The sequence below is a fragment of the Euprymna scolopes genome, chromosome 16, assembly GCF_053919585.1.
Source record: "Euprymna scolopes isolate OS-2025 chromosome 16, ASM5391958v1, whole genome shotgun sequence".
Taxonomy (NCBI): domain Eukaryota; kingdom Metazoa; phylum Mollusca; class Cephalopoda; order Sepiida; family Sepiolidae; genus Euprymna; species Euprymna scolopes.
In genome coordinates this window covers 15,266,509-15,292,781 of record NC_136497.1, presented here as the reverse complement: position 1 = coordinate 15,292,781, position 26,273 = coordinate 15,266,509, and the positions used below count along the sequence as shown (strand labels likewise).

General features: G+C 36.4%; 1 protein-coding gene across 7 annotated transcripts in view; it reads left to right on the top strand.

The window, feature by feature from the left end:
* LOC145295851 (uncharacterized) overlaps positions 1–26,273 on the top strand; it is a 423,706-nt gene that overhangs the window by 316,662 nt on the left and 80,771 nt on the right. For 5 of the 7 annotated variants that reach the window (XM_080141574.1, XM_080141571.1, XM_080141573.1 and 2 more), the window contains one exon: positions 26,003–26,167. The exons of the other annotated variants lie outside the window; for them this stretch is intronic. In XM_080141574.1, the coding sequence (XP_079997700.1) occupies positions 26,003–26,167 (165 nt within the window). The remainder of the gene's footprint in view (positions 1–26,002; positions 26,168–26,273) is intronic. 7 annotated transcript variants of the gene reach the window in all.

Sequence of the window (26,273 nt, the reverse complement as noted above, 5' to 3'; positions counted from 1 at the left end):
ACATGATCACTGGGCTGTAAACTATTGGTTGATTTAACCACAAAACTGTTGATGTGTGAATCTGAAAACTTTCTCTTCTCTACTTTTTAAGACTTGACTGCCGAGGAGGACAATATTTGCTATAAATGTTCTCTCACCCCTTTTTTCTGGCCTGATCCTCAAAGTAGCGTGTCCTCTCAGCAGTCACGCAGGCCTAGAAAGGCAGAGAATAGAAAGCGGTCTGAATCACACCTTTTATATCAATGCCAACATGATTAAAGTGACCAATAGCTGACCACTTCAGTCGCATTATCTGAGACCTCATCACTATAAAAATGTGGCCCTAACACAGGTGTTATTTTTCTTTAATTGATTTTGGAGTTTTGGTCTATTAGTTACATGATTGGTACATTGTTCTAATCATCTCCCATTCGTTTTTTTTTTATATATACTTTAAAGCTTTTGTCAATCAAGTTGTCTCAAAAATGATTCATTGAAATAATTTCTCATCACAAGGTTATTGATTCATTAATTTATATTGGGCAAAATTATAACATAATAAAAAAAAAATTTATTTGATAAAAAATGAAAGATTTTTTTCCAAATTAAATGCACAAATCTTTTCACCAACTTCAATAGACAATACTTTTAACTTTGTTCAAATAAATCAGCTTATGAAGTGTTGGAATCATATCAATCAAGAGCGATTATGTTCAGTGATGCAATGATATTGTTTGGAAAGGTATTAACCCAGAATTTCCCTCCCAACTATGAGTAAAATAACCATCTACCTTCAAAAACTCATATACAATGTGTTGTTTCAGCATTAATTAACCCTAAAAAGTTTTATGTCGTAAAATAATAAATACCAATGATGCCAATTTTTAAAAAATTAAAATACCATTTAGCTTTCTCATTTTTGTTTTATATGTAGGTTTGTTAATATTATTCAAAGAAGATTAATATATGGTCAATATTTGTCAGGAGAGATTACTTATAGTAATATTTGTCAATATTTTTCAAGGGAGATTACTGTGTGGTTTTATTTCATGTATAACGTTTTTGTTTGTTTATTTGTTGTAAATATAAGTTTGGATTTTTTACATAGGATTTGAAGGCTTTTGTTGTTTTTCTCCATTGCAATAAAGTTGTTCTTGAAATAAAAATGTAATCCATTCTAACTGAATAAATAAAGCATTCTGAAATTAAATACAATTTTATAAAACATTACTGAATAGAAAGAGATTGATCATTCCATATTAAATTACAACACAAAAAAAATCGTTCTTCTATGAATATTTGTTTACAATTAACCTCGTTCTTTACAAAAGAATTGGATTCTAGCTCAAATGTCTTTTCTAATTGTATTGCAACATAAGTTTTGAATATTCACTAGATTTTGATTAATTTTGGTTTCTTTTAAGCGATTTCCAGCTTTACATTTTGATTTTAAATTAGTGTTAGGTACACTAAAGGTTTCAGGAAAAACATTTTATTGGAAATAGGCCTTCATAATGTTATCGACTAAATTAACTAAAATTCATAAGATGTGTCCATTTGAGCATTTACCAATAAGACTGTTATTTCAAACTGAAGCATGATGGATCAGTGAAAATCTTATTTCGAATTTAAAAGCTACAAACGGATCAGTTAACCAACCAAATCCTCTGATAGATGACATAAAAGATGTATTGTCCTTTCTATAATATTGAGTTGAAGTTTATTCAGACTCTTAGAGAAATAAACCATCTTAAATTGATATAGTTATATGTATATACGATTCTGCTATGATAAAGACGCACTAAGAGGAACATTGGTTGATCTGATTGCACTATTGCCCCACTTTACCAACAGCCTCATGAGAATTAGAAGTGACCTAAGGTCAAACTTATGGAATAGACCATAAGGATGCCCAATCCTGGTATGGAATATTTTATAGGAATTGCTTGAGATCTGTGATAACTACACTCCTCTTAACAATGAGACAGAAGTGTAACCTCTTTGTCGCCTAAAAAGAAGGTAATGCCAGGGAGTATAGCCTTTTGAGCACCAAGCATAATGAACAAATTTGATTATAATAGAGGGTCTGATAAAACATTTGTATGACCACTCCATTGATCACTGACATAATTTTTATTTATTATTGTAATGGAAGAGCCTACCCTCATTTTTTCTTGTATGGACTCTATATATAGTAACTCCATATAGGAAAAAGGGAATGAAGGGTTTTATCTTATAGAAAAGCCAACTTATAGCAAGTTTATAAGTAGTTTTAAGAAGTCTTAAACAGTCAAAATTATATTAGCCATTATTTTGATAAATTAAATCAATAAGAAATAGGTCTTTAAATTTAATCTTTCAGTTAAAATCTATTTGTTTAATAATAGAACTCATGAAAGCTATAAATAGATCTTAGGCTCATAATCTATTGAAAACATTGTTTTGATTTCATCATGGTAAAGTATTAGCAGAAATTACCTTTTAGGATCAAATTCTTTTTTGCTCTGTCAACCATTTTATATGGCAAGTTATCTAAGGTTCAATTGTAGTAATTTTTACATATATATGAATTGTAAGATGGTTTCCTTAATAGATTTTTTTTTTACAATGACAATAAATTCTGAGACATTTACCATAAAGGGGTGTGCATACTCTTAATATTTAAAATGTAGGTTAAAAGTTCTTTTGAATGAACTGCAAATGTTCTGTTGTTTTGAGAAACTGTAACTACAAATTTATAAATCACGCATCAATGTATCTGGTTCAAAATCAACGAAGGGATAAATCACGAGATGACAGCGTATAAATTTTGATATATTTTCAGGTTTAAAACATTAGAAACATTAAACGATTATGGCTATAAGATTGGCTTGCCCAAATGTTTCTAATTCACTGATGATCTAAGACGATTGGGAAAGTTATGAACTTCTGTTTTTCTAGCTCTTGGTAAAATAGCAACTTTTGTTCAATGAGTTATCTCCAATAAATATTGTATTTTGTCATTCATCCTATCAAGCTCAGAATACCCCACAATGGCTGGCATTTTTATTGATTTGACAGCCTTGCGTGACTTTAACTACCTTGAAAAAAAAAAGGGGGGAGAATTCACATAGTGTAGTTATTATTCTTCTGATACACATTTTTGGGGATGAGAGAAAATGGCAAGTGTTTTTGGTGTTTTGCTCTTGAGAGAATTAAATGCCAAAAGGGTTGATATGCTGTAAAGCTGACAAATTAAAGAAGGTTTAATCAAAAATTGACTTCTTGCTTATAGTGTGCATTTTTTATTTGATGTTGTGTTTGTCTTCAAATAACTTGCATGTATTTATGTATTGTGCATGAATATTGTTAGTCAATTTTTGTATTTTATCTTTTGTTTTTTTTTTGTTTTGTTTTGTTTTGTTTATGCTTCTTTTTCTTGTTGTTCAATTGTTTTTAGCACTTCACTGTTTAAAAGAAAGAAAAAACTAAAAAAACTGAAATTTAAGTGAAGATTCAAGAAAAAAATCTTTCTTTTATAAATAATTAAATTTCATAAATAATTTCTTTAATATCATAAATTTGTTGACCCCTTTTTATAGAATACCCAAATTCAGTGCTAAAAACAATTTTTAATATTTCAATTTTAAATCTTGACTTTTGATGTTGACATGTCTCCCTTTTTCATATCTGACAATTTAGACTCTTTTCTAATTCGTCCATGTCAAAATAAAGTAGATGAAAACTCTATTGATTATTGCAATTATTATAAATTTGTTGTTTATATGAACTGAAAGGAATGCATTTCTTTATTGTTAACATTGCATGTTCCTCTTTTGTATTCTCATTTTTCTGTGCATGACAAAAATGCACGATTGGGTTATTCACAAAATATGAGTTGCTTCCCTTCCCACCAATAAAATTCAAAGTGACTTTTTAAAACGTTTATTAGTGACTTTTTTTTTTCTTTTTTAATAAAAAAAATGTAAACTATGATTATTGCTTTTCATATCGTCGATAATAATAAACAAGAATTAGTATTATTCTGATTTGTGTATTGAAGTTACACATTTACTATGAAAATGTTATTTCAAATTTCTATTTTAATTTTAAATCTTTCTTATTTGTCAATAGCTCAAACGGTAGAGAATGCAGCTAGAGTGATAAGTTTCGGTTTTGATTCTAGCTGATAGCACTAAAGTCATTTTCTTTTAACTTTCGAAATGCGTACTATATATATAATACTCAATAAAGAATTGGCTCTGTAATAATAAATACAAAATCTGCATGCAGGTATATAGTTCTCTCCCACTGCAAGGACTGTGACATCAGGGTCAGAAAGTGGGATTAAAATAGTGCACCAGAGAAAGGGAATTCTGAACTGCAAAAAATACCTGGGCAGCCCTGCTGGCTCCCCAGTAAGGGCACCACATGCGATTAGCAATAAACTAACCTTTTCTCAAAGAGAGAAGGCAAAGCCTGGGAGGGTGTGCCTCCTACAACTGCACAGAACTAAACTCCCACTGAAAAATCAACAGGAACCTGACCATTACAGGAATAATCTAATCTTTGTTGATTGTGAGGGCCTAGGATAAAAATTGCATGAATTCAAATATATTTAAGCATATTTTACAACCGGGCAACCTTCCCTCCCTGCTAGTTTACAATAAACCAAACCAATCAATTCTCTAGATTAAAAATTAGTCTAAAAACTGTCAAATAAGTTATCCATCCACACTAATATCATTAGGGAAATCCATTTCATTGTGAGATAAAATCTTTTGTTTTCAATGCTTCATTTATTTGTTTGTGATCTAATTGGGTAAATAACTATATCTAATATAATGTATAATATAATGTAAATAACTATATCTAATAACTAGATCTAATTGGGTACTACATATATTAAGGTAAATGTTATTTTTATTTATTTATTTTTTTTTTTCCCGTGTTTCGAATAATTAATTTGGTATTTTTATTAAATTGGTGTTTCATATTTTTTAATTTTCTGTTTTTGCAAGTACGTTTTTTCTTTTAGTTTTTAACCGTTACATGTTTGTTTGCCTTTATTTTTGTACGACTGAAAGCTGAAAAATGAACGTTTATCTTGACATGTTAATTCCAAATGATAATGCCTAACAGTTAATTTGTTAGTCTTAATTACTCAGCTAGCTACTTTAAAACTTTGTGAATAATAGAAAATAAATTAAAACACACCAAAATTAACTCCCACTGGATGATGATTGGAGGAACCAAATCAAAAGTACTTGCAAAAATATGGACAAGATTTATCATAACATTTTACTGCAATTTCATGGTAGTCCCAAATTTCAGAAGCATATTATATCCCATATATTTGTGTGTGTGTGTTTGAACAGAATTTAAGACTGTAAATTATTCTTTACAAGAATTTATTGTTCGACAGGATACTCAAATAAAAAATATTAAGATTGCCTTAATCCATGGAGTTTCAAAGAAATGCGTTCTTCTGCTAGAGGAAAAATATTAGCAAATGAATATTATAACAAAACTATGAATTTGCTAGTACTGGTATGAATTGAAACTGCATTATATGAAAACTGGTCATATCTGCAAAAAAGTTTTATTGCAAAGAGTTCATGAAAAAAATGAAAAAAAAAACTAAATTAAAAATTCAGATTAAGAATATGGAGTGGTTAAGTATTTCCATAGCAAAATAATCATAAGAGGCAATGTTCTCATAAGAAGAAATCGGATTTATAATGTTGACAAATAGATCCAAATTAATAATTCAAAATGTATGTGATCCAAGTCTGTAGAAAGATTTTTGTGTTCTTCTATGACAAGCTCTATTTCCTAAATTTCCTAGCATTGAGCTTTTTTATTTGGTTGGGATTACTATATAAATATTAATATTTATTATTTATTTATTAATATTTATATTATTTATTTAGTTGGGATTACTATATACATATTAATTATTTTATTATATTTATTATTATTGTGTATCAATATTTATATTATTTATTTATTTATCAATATTTATATTATTTATTTAGTTGAGATTACTATATAAATATTAATTATTTTATTATATTTATTATTATTGTGTATCAATATTTATATTATTTATTATTTATCAATATTTATATTATTTATTTAGTTGGGATTACTATATAAATATTAATATTTATCATTTATTTATTATTATTTATATTATTTATTTAGTTGGGATTACTATATAAATATTAATATTTGTCATTTATTTATCAATATTTATATTTGGTTGGGATTACTATATAAATATTAATTATTTTATTATATTTATTATTATTGTGTATCAATATTTATATTATTTATTTATTTATCAATATTTATATTATTTATTTAGTTGGGATTACTATATAAATATTAATTATTTTATTATATTTATTATTATTGTGTATTAATATTTATATTATTTATTATTTATCAATATTTATATTATTTATTTAGTTGGGATTACTATATAAATATTAATATTTATCATTTATTTATTATTATTTATATTATTTATTTAGTTGGGATTACTATATAAATATTAATATTTGTCATTTATTTATCAATATTTATATTTGGTTGGGATTACTATATAAATATTAATTATTTTATTATATTTATTATTATTGTGTATCAATATTTATATTATTTATTTATATTCACTTAAAGTTTACTGAAGCTTTTGGTTTGTAAACTTAATTTTTACTTGACTTTATATATATATATATATATATATATATATATATATAATGTGTGTGTGTGTGTGTGTGCTTATAGCGATATCAGCCTTCTGGAGAAAAAAATAACAATTAAGTACAGAAAACTGCAACCCACTAATTTGTATACGACTAAACGTCTTATTAATATATCGACATAAAGAAAAGGCATGTAGCATATAATTTGCATACACATATGTATTTGTTTGAAATGGGAAACAGTTGTTAAAACTGGAGGCACAAATGTTCCGTGAGATGCTTAATGGGCTTCTTTTCGAGAACAACTGTATAATGATGTTGGTGCAATGCGTAGTCGCTCTGAACTCCTTTCAGGTGGGATATTGTTCCAAACTTCGATTAACGGAACTTTTAAAGGTGTTAAACCTGTGAGTCTCTCCACTGAAATTGAAGTAACAGTAAACTCCAAAAAGTAAAATCCATTCCATTGAAATCTGGACTTTTTTATGGCCATTCAGCTCGACTAGCAACTCGGTTGCATTTTAATTGAAAACAAATCCTAACTTGAAATGTGATGCAATTTGCAACTAAATGACATGTAACAAAGGATTTTCTTTTCTTCTATTGAGTTTTAAATAAATAAAAAAAATGGAGGCTGTTTTATCGACTTTTGCCCCCCACCTAAAATTAATGAAACATAAACTTGAAGAGCATTCAACTATGTGCTTTCTTACGTCACACCTCTTTTCATTGTATACTGTTCATACTTCCATATTGAGTGTGTGTATGTGTATAGTTTAATGATTAAAGTTAAAGCTCGGTCAATCCAGTAATATTGAGCTTTACCTTTGTGGTTAGGATCGTCCTGAAAGTATTATCTCAATGTAATATCTGACAGAAAAATTCACTTGATCTCTAACCTGTGCGTTATCTCATTTATATATATATTCATAAGCATAAACAAAGACTGTAAACTGGAAATTTACATGCAAAAATGTTTTTCGACAGAATACCTCCAATAAAGAAGGGTGATGAAATATCCTTATTCCGTGGAGTTTCAAAGATTGTAAGGCTCTTTTCATCAGAGGAAAGAAACTAGTTAGCAGATCGTAAAGACAACGGAGCTAAAGATTTGCTGGTATAAAATTAGGTTAGTATAAATTAAAATTGCATAGATCAAAATGATTCCCAAAAGTTTTAAGTACAAAAACAAATCTCAGTAGCATTAAATAGAGCTTATACATATGTGTATTTAAAAGATAATTGTATCATCTATTATGTAAAGGGGACTGTCTGCGTGTGTGTGTGTGTTTTATATCTGCTAAAAACTTTTATCATATGCATCTGACTAGGTTGATACTGGTATCATCTGAAAGGGCAATGCCTTGGATGCATATGTGAAAATTAAGAAAAAAGATCCATTCTGTGATGGGCAACTGGCCCACTTTTTGGAAGGAGGGTCCTTTTTCATGTCGCGTTTTTCTCAAGTCACACATGCATATCAAACTCTGTTTAAAAAGCTTATTTTGCAATGTCCTGACGTCATAAGCACTTGTGGTCGGGTGGCCAAAAGCATTTGTCTGTAAGTTTTTGTCTTCTTCCCCTATTTCACGTTATGTTCAAGCCCAGCCACCGCGGCTCATTTTTTTTTTTTTTATTCCGATCGCATGGGCTCTCCCTACTATGTTGATTGAAAGAAAAGTTGTTTTTATTTATTTAGTGTGTGTGGGGGGGGGGGTCCCACCACACAGGCAACAAAAAGTACTCAATATCTGGAGAACAGTTTCTCTTTGCATCCCTTCTGCCAAAATATCTGGTAGGGAGGTTGTCACATACATTTTTTTTTTTTTGGTGTGGGGGGGATTACATTTTCGTGTTTTTATCTGTTCTTTTATTTTTGAAATTGTTGTAAGGGTATCGACATTACCCATGATTAAAGCTGGCTTGCCAGGACACTATATATACCAATGTAGGCAAATTTGGGCATATTTTATTGGTTTGAAAATATAGGTTCTTTATTACCAATTATCATAAAATTTAAACCATAGAATAGTATTATAATCTTCAAAAAGTCTGCAAATTTTCATGTATTGTCATCCCATAGAACCAAAGATATGAACATTTCAATTTTCAAATTGGCTATTAGAGTGTGTGTGTGTGTGTGTATATATATATATATATATATATATATATACACACCACCTTTTTTCACAATTTTATAAGTTCCAAATTTCAGTGACTATTGATCAGAATTTAACAAATGAAGGCTCGTTGGAAAGGTAATGACTTGGAGTGTGTAGTGGGCTATGTGACATTTGTTCTTAAGGTTACACATTAAGATAAGATCATCCATCATCCAGAGCCTATTTTTGGCACTTTTTTAGTCATAAAATGTTTCAAACATAATAGTTTTCCTAGTTTTGCATTTGAATTGCAAAATAGCTGATATTCCCCCCAAATCTCTGGCCTTGGAGGGGAGACTAAACTTGCTGCTATGGTTTCAAATGATCTGAAATAACAGCAAGGAGAGACTTGATTCCAAATATTTCTCATATGTCATATCTCCCCTCTTTGATTTTCACACATAAAGTAAATTTCACAGTATATGAAGATTATTTGATACTGGAGATGTTCATAACTATACCTTATTTCCAAAAGAGGGGAGATACAACGTATGAGAAATATTTGGAATCAAGTCTCCCCATGCTGTTATATCAGATCATTTGAAACCATAGCAGCAAGTTTCTCTCTCCATCCATCGTTTTAACAAAATTAAGACAACAAAAATTGGATTGATAACAACAAATAGTGTATTTTCATTGTTTGTTACAATTGTTTTGTGACCATTTGGGCAATTTCAAACCTTATATCGTTTGAAAATATTCACAAGAACAGCCTCTCTTTAGACGTTGAGAAAAACACTTTTTCAATGAATAATATAAAATCCATTTCCCTTTTAAGGAAAACTGTGCCAAAAAAATTTACCTACATTTCTTCCTTCAGAGGTTTTTTCGTTTGTTATGGATTCTTTTTTATATTAGATATAAATGGTTGCGAAACATTTGTAACGAACAATGAAAATACAAATAAATTGTTGCTGTCAATCCAACTTTTGTTGATTTTGTTAAAACAAACTATGAATGCTTGATTACAAAAACTGGTAATTTTGAAGCTTACAAATTAAGTCACCTTATACTGACTTCAAATTTATTGGTATATGAACGATTACCGAATTCTCAATTATATAAACATTTTAAAGTTCGGAATATTATAAACTAGCGGGGGTACCCGGCGTTGCCCGAGTGTTTGTTTCCGGGACGGGGGGGGGGGGAGTTTTAAAAAATGTTATGGTAGGTGAGTAGGAAGGATCAAACCCGGAGTCATGAGTAAAAGTAGGAAAATTAAGTGTGAAAAAAAAAAAAAAAAAAAAAAAAAACATCTGCAACGTTAACAGTTTGGCCACCAAGAAAAGTCCATTCCAGTTGTTTAGTAAAAAAAAAAAAAAAAAACGACTACGGTAGGTCGGCGCGAACGTGAAAATATAATGTGAATTGTCCAGCATGCTAACCACTACGCCACAGAGCACTGCAGCTTAGTTTAGTGATTTTAAATAACTTCACATGAAAGAACTACGAAGCCAAACCGGTGTTCTCTTCTCAACTGTTCCTTGTGAACGATCCCCAAACGGTGTTAAGTGGTGGCAGGGGGAGGAGGAATTTATTAGAGAGAAAATATTTTACCACTTCCATTGATCTTAACCGATTTTGGCCGTGACTTCTCAGCAGAAAAAGTATAGAAATCTAAGATTATCGAGGAATTTGAGAAATAATAAGCCTATAACACACCTCAAATATTGTTCTGCCGTTTGTGCATATTATATTTGCATGAAATATCTTGATTTTTAATCCTATTAAGGTCAAAATCCGACGGGAAAAAATGAGTTCATTTTATTTATATAGAGATAAGATATATAGACAAATATTACAAAATAAAATATATTTTGCTCTTTTTATTGAGCACTCTTATCTTTGTTTTAATTCACGAGTTTCCCCTCTTGAATACCTTTTAACTTGGTGTGTATATAACCATCACAAACTATTTGCTACTTATATTTTGGGCCTCTGATTTATCGGAGAGGGACGTATGTTTTCAGTGGTGTCCGTGCGTGCGTCTGTTTGTCCAGATGATTGCCAGATAACCGTCCCTTAGTTTTTCCTGAAATTTTGCCACAAATTGTATTCCATTAAATAGATGTGCACAGTTAAAAATATTTTTTTGCAAAAATCCCCGTTGCGTCTCCAGGAGTTCAAGTGATAAAAAAATGCCACAAATGACACTTGTGCCCTATAACTTTTGATCCATCCATTTTCTGAAACTTGGCCAAAATGTGGAGCCCTTTGTTCTTAATATAAATCCAGTATAGGGTGACCCCGGAAAAATTCTGGTTTGTGTCCCTGGGGACTTTCAGTGCTAAAAATGCCCCTTTTTGTGGCTCTTTTTTCATATTTCTCAACAAAAGCTTGATATGTTTAACTATATAGCGTTTTTTCACAGTAGTCAACTCAAATATACATGTGTTAAGGCCTGAATCTCCACCGTTATCCATTTACACTGGGATTCAGCATTCCCAGGGGCTCAAAAGAGGTCAAAAATGGACAAAAATAACACATTTTGCCCCATAGCATTTGATCCATCCATTAGATTTTCTTGAAACTTGGCCAAAATGTGGAGGCCATTATTCTTAATATAAATTCAGTATGGGTGACCCTGGAAAAATTTTGGTTCGCATCCCTCTGGGACTTTTAGGACTAAAAAAACATGCCTTTTTTGGAGTTCTTTTTTTTTTCATATTATTTAAAAATTTGATATGTATGTCTATATAGTGGTTTTCGATGCTGAATTCAAATATACATGTCTTAAGGTGTGAAACTGTACCGTTTGTCCATTTTCACTGAGATTTAGCATTCCCAGGAGCTCAAAAAGGGTCGCAAATGTCCGAGATTGCAAAAGTGACACTTTTCACCTCATAACTTTGCCCCATCCATTAGATTTTTCTGAAACTTGTTGAAAATGTGAAGGCAACGTTGGCCCTTCACGCACTTCTCACATTCATCATTTCTTCGCTATTTTTTGTGGTGTCATCTCCCATGCAGCATCAGAGGGGGACCACGCACGCGCGACTTGTTCTTATTGTTGCTTGATATAACTTCAATCTTAAAACTTGCCTTTTGTTTTTTTAGCTCAGTTCTGAGTAAAAAATAAAAATGAAAACAAGCTTGGAGGCCCGGGGGGGGGGGGTCAGAAATAAACTTAGGTTTTCTTTATCTGAATTTAAGGATATTTTGGATTCCAAACCTGATGCAAGTAGGCGGAAGAGTTGAGGAGTGTGTGTCTGACTCAAAAAAAGTTAAATTATCGAAAATCAAGAATTCACAACCCCCAAGAATTGTAGTGTATGAAGTTAAGAAACAATCTATTATATAAATCTCACCTGTCTGTTTAAATGTATGTATCTCTGCCTAAAACTTTCAACAGAAGCGACGGATTTTCACAAGATCGGTATCATTTTGAAGTTCAACCTTTCGAACAACAAATATAAAAAAAATTGCTAAAAACATTAATTTCTTCGCCCTCAACTGGGCACTTTTCTACAAGGAGAGGTTGCTTTTTTGCCGATATTTTCAAAAGTCATCCCCTCTTTTCGATTGACTAGCTTTAATTTGAACCTTCACTACTTCCGCTTTGGCGATGGATGCAACGGCAAAGACGTCACATTTTTTTTTTCATGTTCTTTTCCTCGTTTGCGGTACAGGTTCAAGCCTGCCTGCCTGCCTACTACCACTTTTTTTTTTTTTTTTTTTTTTTTTCAACACACCTCCAAACACCTGGGCAATGCCGGGCACCCAGGCTAGTCTATTAATAAAATTGTAACTACTTCTCCTGTGTACGTGTATTTCTTACCTCTATGTGACTTAAACATTTTTTGTTAATCTATTGTCCATACATTACAAAATTAAATCCACTAAAATGCATTTCCATTCCTTTGTAAACAAGTCAACTATTTAAATCTTTTATTAATAGCTGAAAAGAATTACTTTGTGACACTTTGAAATTTAAAAGAAATTTGTCAGCATTTAAACTGTTGAATAGAAAATCATTTGTCGTTTTAAATTCTTAGCAGAATTTCCTGATGTATTTTCATCATCATATTGTATGCATCCAAAAATTCTATTGTTGGCATTGTTTTTCCCTGATATTTTTCTAGACAGAATTCTTTCTGGAATGACATTGGTTACTTACGGAAGAAACCATGAGATGATTACCAACATTCTAAGTGATTTTTAGTGGAACGAACTGGATTTGAACTTGGAGCAGCCAGGTCGTCAGTTCATGCCGTTAACCACCAGGCCATTGTTACTGCTGTATTAAGAGTAACAGTATTGAAAGCGCTTCACATCCAATAATTTTATATAGATTAAAACATTATTTTAAACAAATCATTTTTTATGTATAACCATTTGTCTCTATTACTAATTCAATGACTAAACAACTGTAGTAATTAAATGTAACGTTTAAGTAATGGGAAGGTTAATGTGAAAAAAAAATATTGCGAGTTAAAAGCTGTTAACATTTAAAAAATGTCTTAATTTATTTGATCAAAGATTGTTTACTAATGTATTATAACAGGAGAAGACCAGACACAAATCCTATCAGGTTGTGAAAAAAAGTTATTGCGGTTTTTAACTTTTAAATTAAGACTAGCCTGGGTGCCTGGTGTTGCCCGAGTGTTTGGAGGTGTAAAAAACAAAAAAGTTGTAGCAGGCAGGCAGGCTCGAACCCGTGACGCAAAGGCGGAAAAGATAGTGAAAGAAAACCTGACGTCTTACCGCTACTCCATGACATGACCGGAAATGTAAAATGTTCAAATTAAACATAGTCAATCAAAAAGATGACTTGCAGAAATAGCGTTGCTTTTAAACTTCCCACGAGGTCATTTTTAATGTGGGGAGAAAACCAGCTCTCCCCAAAAAGGGGCACTCTGACAGTATCCAAGTAAATAGTAATTGTCTCAGTATGAAGGGTTTCCATTACATTGGCCAAGGACCAATTCCAGAACAGATAGTACCCGGCTCGAGGGCCAGGCATTTGTGTTCAAACAGTTTTGCTTTATTTATACGGAAAAGACAAACAACTGACGCATCAGAATCAACGCAACAATGAAAAACAAGTGCATTTATGCAAGTAACATATGACATAATCACGTTGACACACCGGTTCCTGCTGGATCACCAGTTAAGCAACGGTTGAACCTGGTCAGTACTAAATTGGTGACCATTTAGGACTTCCAGGTGGTGTATGTGCTCTCCGCTTATCTCAGCATTTTCTAGTCATCTTGAACTTCTCATTGCCGCTGTGCCAATTTAGGAAAGGTTCGTCTGTGGATTGTGCAACCCTTGCCTCACAATTAGATACGCAGCTGCTTCTACAGGGGTATTCTTTGTCTCGAGACTGAATGGAGGCATAGATATGCAAGTAATGTAAAAATCTTGCATTCTGGTGGCGATAAAGTCGCTGAAGGTGTTTTTGATATCACTTAGGTTTTTGAAGGATTTCTCACGTAAAATGTTGAGATGCTTACAAAAAGTGGAGAGTATGGTAGTTTTGTAGGCCAATTTGTTCCACTTCTGCAGAGTCAGTTTAGCAATGTGCAGTCGGGCATTGTCATGGAGAAGAATTAGGCCTTTTCTGTTCACTAATTCTGAACGTTATCAATGCGTTTCATCCATTTGTTGACAGTACTTCACCGCCATATTGGTTTCGCCCGCATTCAAAAAAAAACTAATGGATGAGTCTGGTCACTGGCCATCAAACGATCAGCATGACCTTCTTTTGGTGTAACTCTAGCTTTGGGAGAGTGTTCTGGAGCTGAGAATCAGATTATGCAGTATTACTGGATGAATACTTAACATAATTAAATCCTTCTTGAATAAGAGAGGTTGTCCTCGACGGTCATACACCTAAACAATGATATAAATACAGGAGTACTCCAGGGGTCTATCCTTGGACCTTTATTATTCCTAATATTTATAAATGACCTCCCCGATAAAATTGTCTCTAAGATGGGTATATTTGCTGATGAGACCATGCTCTATAACAGGCATGAGGGGAAAACAAATGAACACATATCTAACCTGTAGTGGAATGGGGACAAAAATGGATGGTCACATTCAATACTGCCAAGACTAAGCTTGTTTCCTTCAATAATTGCAAGAAACCTTCTCAACCACCAATACCTCTTAACGTTCACAGGGAATATGAGTTGGAACAGGCTGCTACGAAAAAGGTGGGCTCTCTCTATCTTGCTAGAAAATTACTTATGCCTGAAAGTATCCTGTACCTCTATAAGGCCACCATTCGCCCATGTATGGAGTACTGTTGTCATGTTTGGGCTGGTGCATCTGCTACCCGTCTCTCACTCCTAGACAGGGTTCAAAAGAGAGGCGCCAACCTGATAGGTACTGAACTGTCATCTAGGCTTCAGCCTCTGTCCCATCGATGAAATGTTGCATCCCTCTGCCTGTTCTACAAGTATTTTAATGATGGATGCTCTAACGAACTACAAGCACTTGTGTCCCCCTCAACGTAAACACCCCTGTCAAACTTGACTAGCAGCAAAGTCCCACCCCTACACAGTAGAGATCCCTAGATGTAAGAAAACCTTCTATTCTAATAGTTTCTTCCCCTAGAACTGCTAGGTTCTGGAACTCACTTCCGAGTTCCTGTTTCCGTAACTGTACTGACATGCAAAAGTTCAAATGAACAGACATCTTGCTACTCAACTCCCTACATCTCTTTACCACCAATGCTCATAACCACATTTTGCCCCAGTTGAAATGAATGGCTATCACTTTGAGGAAGCACCCTGCTTTAAAAAAACTTTTAGGATTGACCTTTACTACTGACCTGAAGTAGAAGACCTACATCAAATCCATTGCCAAAATCACTGAAAAAATGATGAAGCCGTTCTACTGCCCCAGAAAGTTTCACTCCCAACACAATCTTCTACCTGTACAAAACTCAATTAAGTCCTCTAAAATAGGATGCATTGCCACATCTGGGGTGAAGCTCCAAAGAGCACCCTTTCCTACTTTGACAGAGTGCAAAACCGTCTGCAAAATTTAGTGGGTGATGACCATTTCATTTCACTGCTTCCTCTTTCTCACAGAAGAGATGTTGCGAATCTATCTCTGCTCTATCATTATTTTTATTGTAAGTGCTCCAATTTATGATCCCTCTCTGTACAACGTTTGCAACAAATACACGGCTAGCTGCAACAACTTCCCATACAAACAAAAATTCCATAAGCAAAATTTCTTCTCTAGAACTGTCTGTCTATCGAATGCAATACCATTGGTATGCTTCTTAGCTGACTATAACATTGTTGTCTTCAAATCCAATATTTATAAATTCTTATTGAGCCATCCTCTTAGATAATCTAACCCTACCCAAGTTCCACTATGACTGATCCTCTACCCAATGCTTAACCTTTAACCTAGGGTGGCCTCCCGCCCTTGATAAGTTGTGACCTTTCATGTAAAAAAAAACTAGCAGTTCTACCCGGCTTGGGGGGGGGGGGACAAAAAATGCAAAGAAAAACATGCCATTGCAATTTTGCTACCAAAAAAGGAAGTAAGTACAGAAGGACGAATTAAATGTGTGTGTGTGTATATATATATATATATATATATATATATATATACACACACACACACACTTTTAATGGGGCTTATTAAAAAAAAAGCTACATTGGAGCATTACCACTGTCAATCAAGGAAAGAGTCTATCAGACATGAGTACATAGTGTGATGTATTGAAGTGAAACCTGGCAAATAAGAGTTGAGGGCATGTGTTGCATGGAGAGAAATTATATAAAAATGATACGTTGGATATATTATGTGAGTCTTCAAGATGGGCCTAGTTCTAATGATCGTGGAGTAAAATTAAATCTGCACAATATAGGGAGATGTGTGCAAAACAGGAGATTTTAATGGTATGGTCACATTGAAAGAATGGATGAGTTCTTGTGTTAGTAGATGTAGAATAGTTGAGGTAGCAGGTTCAGTTCATAGGTGAAGGTGAAGGATAACATGATAACTGATAAAAATGAATTGGGGGATAAGGGATAAACAAAGACCTGACCAGAGATAAATTAGTTTGGAAGTATTTTTTAAAGCTACCGAACATATGGGGCGGGTGCTTATGTGATTGAAAGAGTAAGTATAGGAAATTTCTATTATTACCCGACCAAGTATTATCACTGTTGACTAATTTAAAAGTTTATCAGCCATGCGTACGCAGTGTGGTGTATGGAAATGAAACGTGGCTAGTGAGAGTTGAGAACATATGTTGTATGGAGAGGAATGATATGAGAGTTATATGATGGATTATAATATGAGTTTTAAAGACAAGGTTAGTTCTGATGACTTCAGAGGAACATTAAATCTGCACAGTATGAAAAGCAGGAAACTTTGATGGTTTGGTCACGTTGAAAGAATAGATGAATGTGTTTGGGTTAGTAGACGTAGAATAGTTAAGGAAGCAGGTTCAGTTTATAGGGGAGGAAGTGATAAAAATGGATTTGAGGGATGAATAAAGACCTGAACAGATAGGTTAGTTTATAAGTCAATTTCTTAAAGTTGTTCAATACATGCCACACATAAAACCGATGATGGTGACGACTGTTTTTATTTAAAATATGCTGGTTTATTGCTGCTGTAAAGTTAACAATGATCTCAAGTTGTCTGATATATGGGCTGGGAATTGAAAATATAGCCTTTATGTGGTAGTTTTTGTTTTAGTTTTTATTGAAACTATGCAGTATTTAGCTTTAATTGTCAAAAAGGGAATTAAGTATGAATTAATTAGTTATCTCCCTTTTTTCTTATTTTATAATGGTTGATCTTAAAAGGTTTCGTTAAGTAGCCATGTTAGCTTAGAATAAGCCTTTGAATTTAAATATAAGCAGAAATAAAATCTAGATTAATGTATTCAAAAAATCAACTTAAAATGAAGTAATAATTGAAATAAGATTAAATGTTTAGAATAAAAACAATTTTGGAAGTCATTAGCATTTTTAGTATACCAAACACAGTGATTTTATTGGATAGTTATCTTTGTTGGCTATTCAAAGAAGGTAAGCCGTGGACGCCCTGAAAAATTTTCAATCAGATATTGTATGTAATCGTTGACATCAATCTGAAAAGCAAAGTTTGGTTTTTGAAAAAATAAGATAGAAATTTTCCATAACTGACTTGCTAGTTAAAACAGAATATTAAATTTGTAAGCTATTGCTGTACAAGTGAAAATATGACTGACTTTATTTTATGTATTAGATTAGCTATACCAACAGTGCTGTCTGGGAGTTATTTTGTTTCAATTTTTTTTTCCTCTTTAACTATGCAATTTTTTCATTACCAGGTTTTAAACTTTTCAAAGTGAAATTTAATTATTACTTGTATTGCTTGGCCATTAAATTATTAATTGAACCAAATAGTTATAACACAGTAACTAATTTTGTTAAAGTAATATTTTTTAATTTCTATAAAGATATTGGAGGTAAATAGCTTCCTGAATTGTCATTCTTTATTTATTTATTTTTTTAACATGTGAGGATTCGCTAAGAATTTTAAAGCCAGAAATGTCTTTGTGGTTGACAGCTTAAATGTTTCCAAATTTTGAAGAGTTAAAAAAATAATTCATTTTTTTCTTTCAATTATTAACAAAGTATTAAACTTGCTGTCTTGTTTATAAAGAAACCAAAATGCATTTGGTGGATTTAATTTTGTAATTATATTAGTTTTTCGATGGCCACTTTAAAATTGTTTCATTACTGCATTTTTTTTATTTTAATAAATATGTGATTAAAATAAAAATTAAAAAATTTGATAGTCCAATGTATGATTATCAAAGTTACATTAATGTGAGAAAAACAAACATACAAATTTGACTTGTAATTTTATTTATAGAAATGTACAAAGATGTTTTTTAATCTAATTCTCGCTCATATTTTGTGAAAAACCCTTTTGAAATGTTAAATATTTTTAACCTAATTCTTGAATGCATGTGTAACAGATTGTGGAATGCCAGATTGCATGGAACTCCTATTAGAACGATTATCTCCCTTGGTTCTTTTCTGTCTTTTAATGGGGAAAATGCTGACTTTTTATTTAACTATATTGTTGGATATGATAAATTATTAGAATAAATAATAATAGAAAAATGGAGGAAATGCCAAAAACTGAAGGTAGCATCTCAACGTTTTGTCCTGCTGTTGCAAAAGCTTTTTCAAGCATGACAAGAAAAGTCAAAAGAAATAGCAATATATAAGAAGACTTGTATGAAATATAGATGAAACTTCGAGTTTTGGTTTATCCTCTTTCCATTTTTCTTTGAAATGTTAGAATGGTACTATTTCAAACCTAAATGTGGAAGACTGACCAATCAGAAGACTGACAGAGCCTCTTATGAAGATGTGTGGATGTAACTGTCTTTTTTTAAATGTAACCATAGCAAATAAAAATGTGATTTCAAAATCAAATGTGACAGACTGACAAAAATATTTTAAACTTCTGCATGACAAACCAACAAAAATTCTATTTTGAAATGAAATTTGAAGGAATGACAAAAATGCTACTCCAAATATAGAGATGATGGACAGATAAAATGCTATTTCAAGCTTTAATGTGACAGACCAACTGATGGACAAACATAGATTCTTATAAAGATGTATAAAAGCATTAGAGACCAATTAAGATATTCTTTGAAACTGAAGCATCCACAAAGACTGATAAATAATTCTATTTAGAACTGAAGCGTCAACAGGGATTGACAAATAATGTGATTTCGAACTGACGAAGTGACAAATATTTCCTTTTCGAATGGTAATGTCTGTATGGATTGACAGAGAGTGCCATTTCAAACAAAAGCATCGACACAGACAGAAAGACAGTTTTGAACAGAAGCATTGCCTGACAGCCGGTGCTGTTTCAAACGGAAACATCTGTACAAACCGACTGACAGTGCCGTTTCGAACAGAAGTGTCAACACGGACCGACAAACAATAGCATTTCAAATGGAAGCATCAAAACTGACCAATAGTCAGTGGCATTTCAAATGGAAGCACTAACGCTGACCAATAGTCAGTGGCATTTCAAATGGAAGCATCTGACCAATAGTTAGTGGTGTTTCTAATAGAAGTGCCAACACTGACAGACTGTGGCATTTCAAACGGAGGCGTCAACATTGACTGAAAAACAGTAACATTTCAAACGGAAGCGTCAGCACTGACCGACACAGTAGCATTTCTTATGGGAGCATCAACACTAACCGACAGTCAGTAAGTAGCATTTCAAACGAAAACATCAGCACTGACTGACAGTCAGTAACGTTTCAAGTGGAAGCATCCACCCTGACCGACAGACAGTGGCATTTCAAATTGAAGCTTAAACACTGACCGCCACTCGCATTTCAAATGGAAGCGTCAACATTGACTGATAGACAGTGGCATTTCAAACATAAGACTCGACACAACAAACTGATGGATTCGTTGGACAACATAGTTATTACATAGATAGCTGAATAGATTAAATAAAATCTATTTTGAAAAAATGTTTATAGTTTTCCTGCATATGTTTTTCTATTGATCTAGTTTCAAAAATATTTCATCAGTTGTCACTTTTATAATTAAATTTTTAAAAAGTAAAAATTTTGTATTTCCACTTTTTTTTTCTCGATTAACAAGTGCATAAAAATGTCAGTCAATATAATGTTGTCCGCAACATATTAGAAATAAAGACCGTAAATGAGGACAATAGTCTCAAGACGGACAATAGAAATATTGAATAAAGTTATGTTGCGGACAACAATTTTCATTCCAGCCTTCTTTATTGTTCATTCACGAAAAATTTTATCCATATTTAAATGATTTTTATTGATGGTTTTTTTTTTTGCATATGTAAATGTAATGAACTGCTGATATGAGATTAATGATGACATTATTTTGAGAATGTGACATTATGCATTGGTGTTCATCACATTTACGTCTGGGAGAAATGTCAACAATAATCATATTTAAATACTTTTAAACATAACTGTACATAAAAGAAGAAAGAAACTTTATAGAAATAATTTTTTGTGAGTGACAAAATACGCGATAATTTATTTATAAAAATATAATAAAACAAACGAAGTTGAAAAGTCAACATTTTTCCTGTTTCTCTCTCTCTTCCCCCTCCCTTTCTCTCTCTCTCTGTTCCCCCTCCCTTTCTCTCTCTCTCTGTTCCCCCTCCCTTTCTCTCTCTCTCTCTCTCTCTCTTCCCCCTCCCTTTCTCTCTCTCTCTCTTCCCCCTCCCTTTCTCTCTCTCTCTCTTCCCCCTCCCTTTCTCTCTCTCTCTCTCTTCCCCCTCCCTTTCTCTCTCTCTTCCCCCTCCCTTTCTCTCTCTCTTCCCCCTCCCTTTCTCTCTCTCTCTTCCCCCTCCCTTTCTCTCTCTCTCTTCCCACTCCCTTTCTCTCTCTCTCTTCCCCCTCCCTTTCTCTCTCTCTTCCCCCTCCCTTTTTACTCTCTTGCCCCTCCCTTTCTCTCTCTCTTGCCCCTCCCTTTCTCTCTCTCTTGCCCCTCCCTTTCTCTCTCTCTTGCCCCTCCCTTTCTCTCTCTCTTGCCCCTCCCTTTCTCTCTCTCTTGCTCCTCCCTTTCTCTCTCTTGCCCCTCCCTTTCTCTCTCTCTTCCCCCTCCCTTTCTCTCTCTCTTCCCCCTCCCTTTCTCTCTCTCTTCCCCCTCCCTTTCTCTCTCTCTTCCCCCTCCCTTTCTCTCTCTCTTCCCCCTCCCTTTCTCTCTCTCTTCCCCCTCCCTTTCTCTCTCTCTTCCCCCTCCCTTTCTCTCTCTCTTCCCCCTCCCTTTCTCTCTCTCTTCCCCCTCCCTTTCTCTCTCTCTTCCCCTCCCTTTCTCTCTCTTTCTTCCCCCTCCCTTTCTCTCTCTCTCTTCCCCCTCCCTTTCTCTCTCTCTCTTCCCCCACCCTTTCTCTCTCTCTCTTCCTCCACCCTTTCTCTCTCTCTCTTCCCCCACCCTTTCTCTCTCTCTTCCCCCACCCTTTCTCTCTCTCTCTTCCCCCACCCTTTCTCTCTCTCTCTTCCCCCACCCTTTCTCTCTCTCTCTTCCCCCACCCTTTCTCTCTCTCTCTTCCCCCACCCTTTCTCTTTCTCTCTTCCCCCACCCTTTCTCTCTCTCTCTTCCCCCACCCTTTCTCTCTCTCTCTTCCCCCACCCTTTCTCTCTCTCTCTCTTCCCCCACCCTTTCTCTCTCTCTCTCTTCCCCCACCCTTTCTCTCTCTCTCTTCCCCCACCCTTTCTCTCTCTCTCTTCCCCCACCCTTTCTCTCTCTCTCTTCCCCCACCCTTTCTCTCTCTCTCTTCCCCACCCTTTCTCTCTCTCTCTTCCCCCACCCTTTCTCTCTCTCTCTTCCCCACCCTTTCTCTCTCTCTCTTCCTCCCCCCTTTCTCTCTCTCTCTTCCCCCACCTTTCTCTCTCTCTCTCTTCCCCCACCCTTTCTCTCTCTCTCTCTTCCCCCACCCTTTCTCTCTCTCTCTCTTCCCCCACCCTTTCTCTCTCTCTCTCTTCCCCCACCCTTTCTCTCTCTCTCTCTTCCCCCACCCTTCTCTCTCTCTCTCTTCCCCCACCCTTTCTCTCTCTCTCTCTTCCCCCACCCTTTCTCTCTCTCTCTCTTCCCCCACCCTTTCTCTCTCTCTCTCTTCCCCCACCCTTTCTCTCTCTCTCTCTTCCCCCACCCTTTCTCTCTCTCTCTCTTCCCCCACCCTTTCTCTCTCTCTCTCTTCCCCCACCCTTTCTCTCTCTCTCTCTTCCCCCACCCTTTCTCTCTCTCTCTCTTCCCCCACCCTTTCTCTCTCTCTCTTCCCCCACCCTTTCTCTCTCTCTCTCTTCCCCCACCCTTTCTCTCTCTCTCTCTTCCCCCACCCTTTCTCTCTCTCTCTCTTCCCCCACCCTTTCTCTCTCTCTCTCTTCCCCCACCCTTTCTCTCTCTCTCTCTCTTCCCCCACCCTTTCTCTCTCTCTCTCTTCCCCCACCCTTTCTCTCTCTCTCTCTTCCCCCACCCTTTCTCTCTCTCTCTCTTCCCCCACCCTTTCTCTCTCTCTCTCTTCCCCCACCCTTTCTCTCTCTCTCTCTTCCCCCACCCTTTCTCTCTCTCTCTCTTCCCCACCCTTTCTCTCTCTCTCTCTTCCCCCACCCTTTCTCTCTCTCTCTCTTCCCCCACCCTTTCTCTCTCTCTTCCCCCACCCTTTCTCTCTCTCTCTCTTCCCCCACCCTTTCTCTCTCTCTCTCTTCCCCCACCCTTTCTCTCTCTCTCTCTTCCCCCACCCTTTCTCTCTCTCTCTCTCCCCCACCCTTTCTCTCTCTCTCTCTCTTCCCCCACCCTTTCTCTCTCTCTCTCTCTTCCCCCACCCTTTCCCTCTCTCTCTCTCTCTCTCCCCCCACCCTTTCCCTCTCTTTCTCTCTCTCTCTTCCCCCATCCTTTCTCTCTCTCTCTTCCCCCATCCTTTCTCTCTCTCTCTTCCCCCATCCTTTCTCTCTCTCTCTCTCTCTTCCCCCATCCTTTCTCTCTCTCTCTCTCTCTTCCCCCATCCTTTCTCTCTCTCTCTCTCTCTCTCTTCCCCCATCCTTTCTCTCTCTCTCTCTCTCTCTCTTCCCCCATCCTTTCTCTCTCTCTCTCTCTCTTCCCCATCCTTTCTCTCTCTCTCTTCCCCCATCCTTTCTCTCTCTCTCTCTCTCTCTTCCCCCATCCTTTCTCTCTCTCTCTCTCTCTCTTCCCCCATCCTTTCTCTCTCTCTCTCTCTTCCCCCATCCTTTCTCTCTCTCTCTCTCTTCCCCCATCCTTTCTCTCTCTCTCTCTCTTCCCCCATCCTTTCTCTCTCTCTCTCTCTCTCTCTCTCTCTCTCTCTCTCTTCCCCCATCCTTTCTCTCTCTCTCTTCCCCCATCCTTTCTCTCTCTCTCTCTCTCTCTCTCTTCCCCCATCCTTTCTCTCTCTCTCTCTTCCCCCATCCTTTCTCTCTCTCTCTCTCTTCCCCCATCCTTTCTCTCTCTCTCTCTCTCTCTTCCCCCATCCTTTCTCTCTCTCTCTCTCTCTCTTCCCCCATCCTTTCTCTCTCTCTCTCTCTCTTCCCCCATCCTTTCTCTCTCTCTCTCTCTCTCTCTTCCCCCATCCTTTCTCTCTCTCTCTCTCTCTCTCTCTCTTCCCCCATCCTTTCTCTCTCTCTCTCTCTCTTCCCCCATCCTTTCTCTCTCTCTCTCTCTCTTCCCCCATCCTTTCTCTCTCTCTCTCTCTCTTCCCCCATCCTTTCTCTCTCTCTCTCTCTTCCCCCACCCTTTCTCTCTCTCTCTCTCTCTTCCCCCACCCTTTCTCTCTCTCTCTCTCTCTTCCCCCACCCTTTCTCTCTCTCTCTTGCCCCTCCCTTTCTCTCTCTATCTCTCTCTTGCCCCCTCCCTTTCTCTCTATCTCTCTCTTGCCCCTCCCTTTCTCTCTATCTCTCTCTTGCCCCTCCCTTTCTCTATATCTCTGTCTTGCCCCTCCCTTTCTCTCTATCTCTCTCTTGCCCCTCCCTTTCTCTCTATCTCTGTCTTGCCCCTCCCTTTCTCTCTATCTCTCTCTTGCCCCTCCCTTTCTCTCTATCTCTCTCTTGCCCCTCCCTTTCTCTCTATCTCTCTCTTGCCCCTCCCTTTCTCTCTATCTCTCTCTTGCCCCTCCCTTTCTCTCTATCTCTCTCTTGCCCCTCCCTTTCTCTCTATCTCTCTCTTGCCCCTCCCTTTCTCTCTATCTCTCTCTTGCCCCTCCCTTTCTCTCTATCTCTCTCTTGCCCCTCCCTTTCTCTCTATCTCTCTCTTGCCCCTCCCTTTCTCTCTTCTCTCTCTTGCCCCTCCCTTTTCTCTCTATCTCTCTCTTGCCCCTCCCTTTCTCTCTCTCTCTCTTGCCCCTCCCTTTTTCTCTCTCTCTCTTGCCCCTCCCTTTTTCTCTCTCTCTCTTGCCCCTCCCTTTTTCTCTCTCTCTCTTTCCCCTCCCTTTTTCTCTCTCTCTCTTTCCCCTCCCTTTTTCTCTCTCTCTCTTTCCCCTCCCTTTTTCTCTCTCTCTCTTTCCCCTCCCTTTTTCTCTCTCTCTCTTGCCCCTCCCTTTTTCTCTCTCTCTCTTGCCCCTCCCTTTTTCTCTCTCTCTCTTGCCCCTCCCTTTTTCTCTCTCTCTCTCTTGCCCCTCCCTTTTTCTCTCTCTCTCTCTTGCCCCTCCCTTTTTCTCTCTCTCTCTCTTGCCCCTCCCTTTTTCTCTCTCTCTCTCTTGCCCCTCCCTTTTTCTCTCTCTCTCTCTTGCCCCTCCCTTTTTCTCTCTCTCTCTCTCTCTTGCCCCTCCCTTTTTCTCTCTCTCTCTCTTGCCCCTCCCTTTTTCTCTCTCTCTCTTGCCCCTCCTTTCTCTCTCTCTCTCTCTTGCCCCTCCCTTTTTCTCTCTCTCTCTTTCCCCTCCCTTTTTCTCTCTCTCTCTTTCCCCTCCCTTTTTCTCTCTCTCTCTTTCCCCTCCCTTTTTCTCTCTCTCTCTTTCCCCTCCCTTTTTCTCTCTCTCTCTTTCCCCTCCCTTTTTCTCTCTCTCTCTTTCCCCTCCCTTTTTCTCTCTCTCTCTTTCCCCTCCCTTTTTCTCTCTCTCTCTTGCCCCTCCCTTTTTCTCTCTCTCTCTTGCCCCTCCCTTTTTCTCTCTCTCTCTTGCCCCTCCCTTTTTCTCTCTCTCTCTCTTGCCCCTCCCTTTTTCTCTCTCTCTCTCTTGCCCCTCCCTTTTTCTCTCTCTCTCTCTTGCCCCTCCCTTTTTCTCTCTCTCTCTCTTGCCCCTCCCTTTTTCTCTCTCTCTCTCTTGCCCCTCCCTTTTTCTCTCTCTCTCTCTTGCCCCTCCCTTTTTCTCTCTCTCTCTCTTGCCCCTCCCTTTTTCTCTCTCTCTCTCTTGCCCCTCCCTTTTTCTCTCTCTCTCTTGCCCCTCCTTTCTCTCTCTCTCTCTCTTGCCCCTCCCTTTTTCTCTCTCTCTCTTGCCCCTCCCTTTTTCTCTCTCTCTCTTGCCCCTCCCTTTCTCTCCCCTTTCCCCACCCGTTTTCTCTCTCTCTCTCTCTCTCTCTCTTCTTCTTCTTCTGTTAGCCTATCTGTTTGCAAGAGTGGGTAGGGAATCTTTGTGGGTTAAAGATGACTCCTTTTGATCTGTTTTGGTCAGCCGTGAATTTCTTTATGACGCATTGCACCTTTTTTGGTGACCATCTTGCAGGCAAGAGCTCCTCCACTTCCAAGCATGTTCCCGGTCATCGTGGCTCATCCCACAACCATCACCATCATCAACAACAACTCCAACCACCACAACATCACCACCACCACCAACAGCGGCATGGGCATGCCCGCAGCAGTTCGGACAGCTCGTACTCCAGTCTGGGAGGTAACAAACACTGACTCCTACTGCCGAATTTGCCTGCTAACATCAATAATCTAACTACCACAACCACCATTGCTGCTGCCATTGCTATCATTTTATCTAAAAAAAA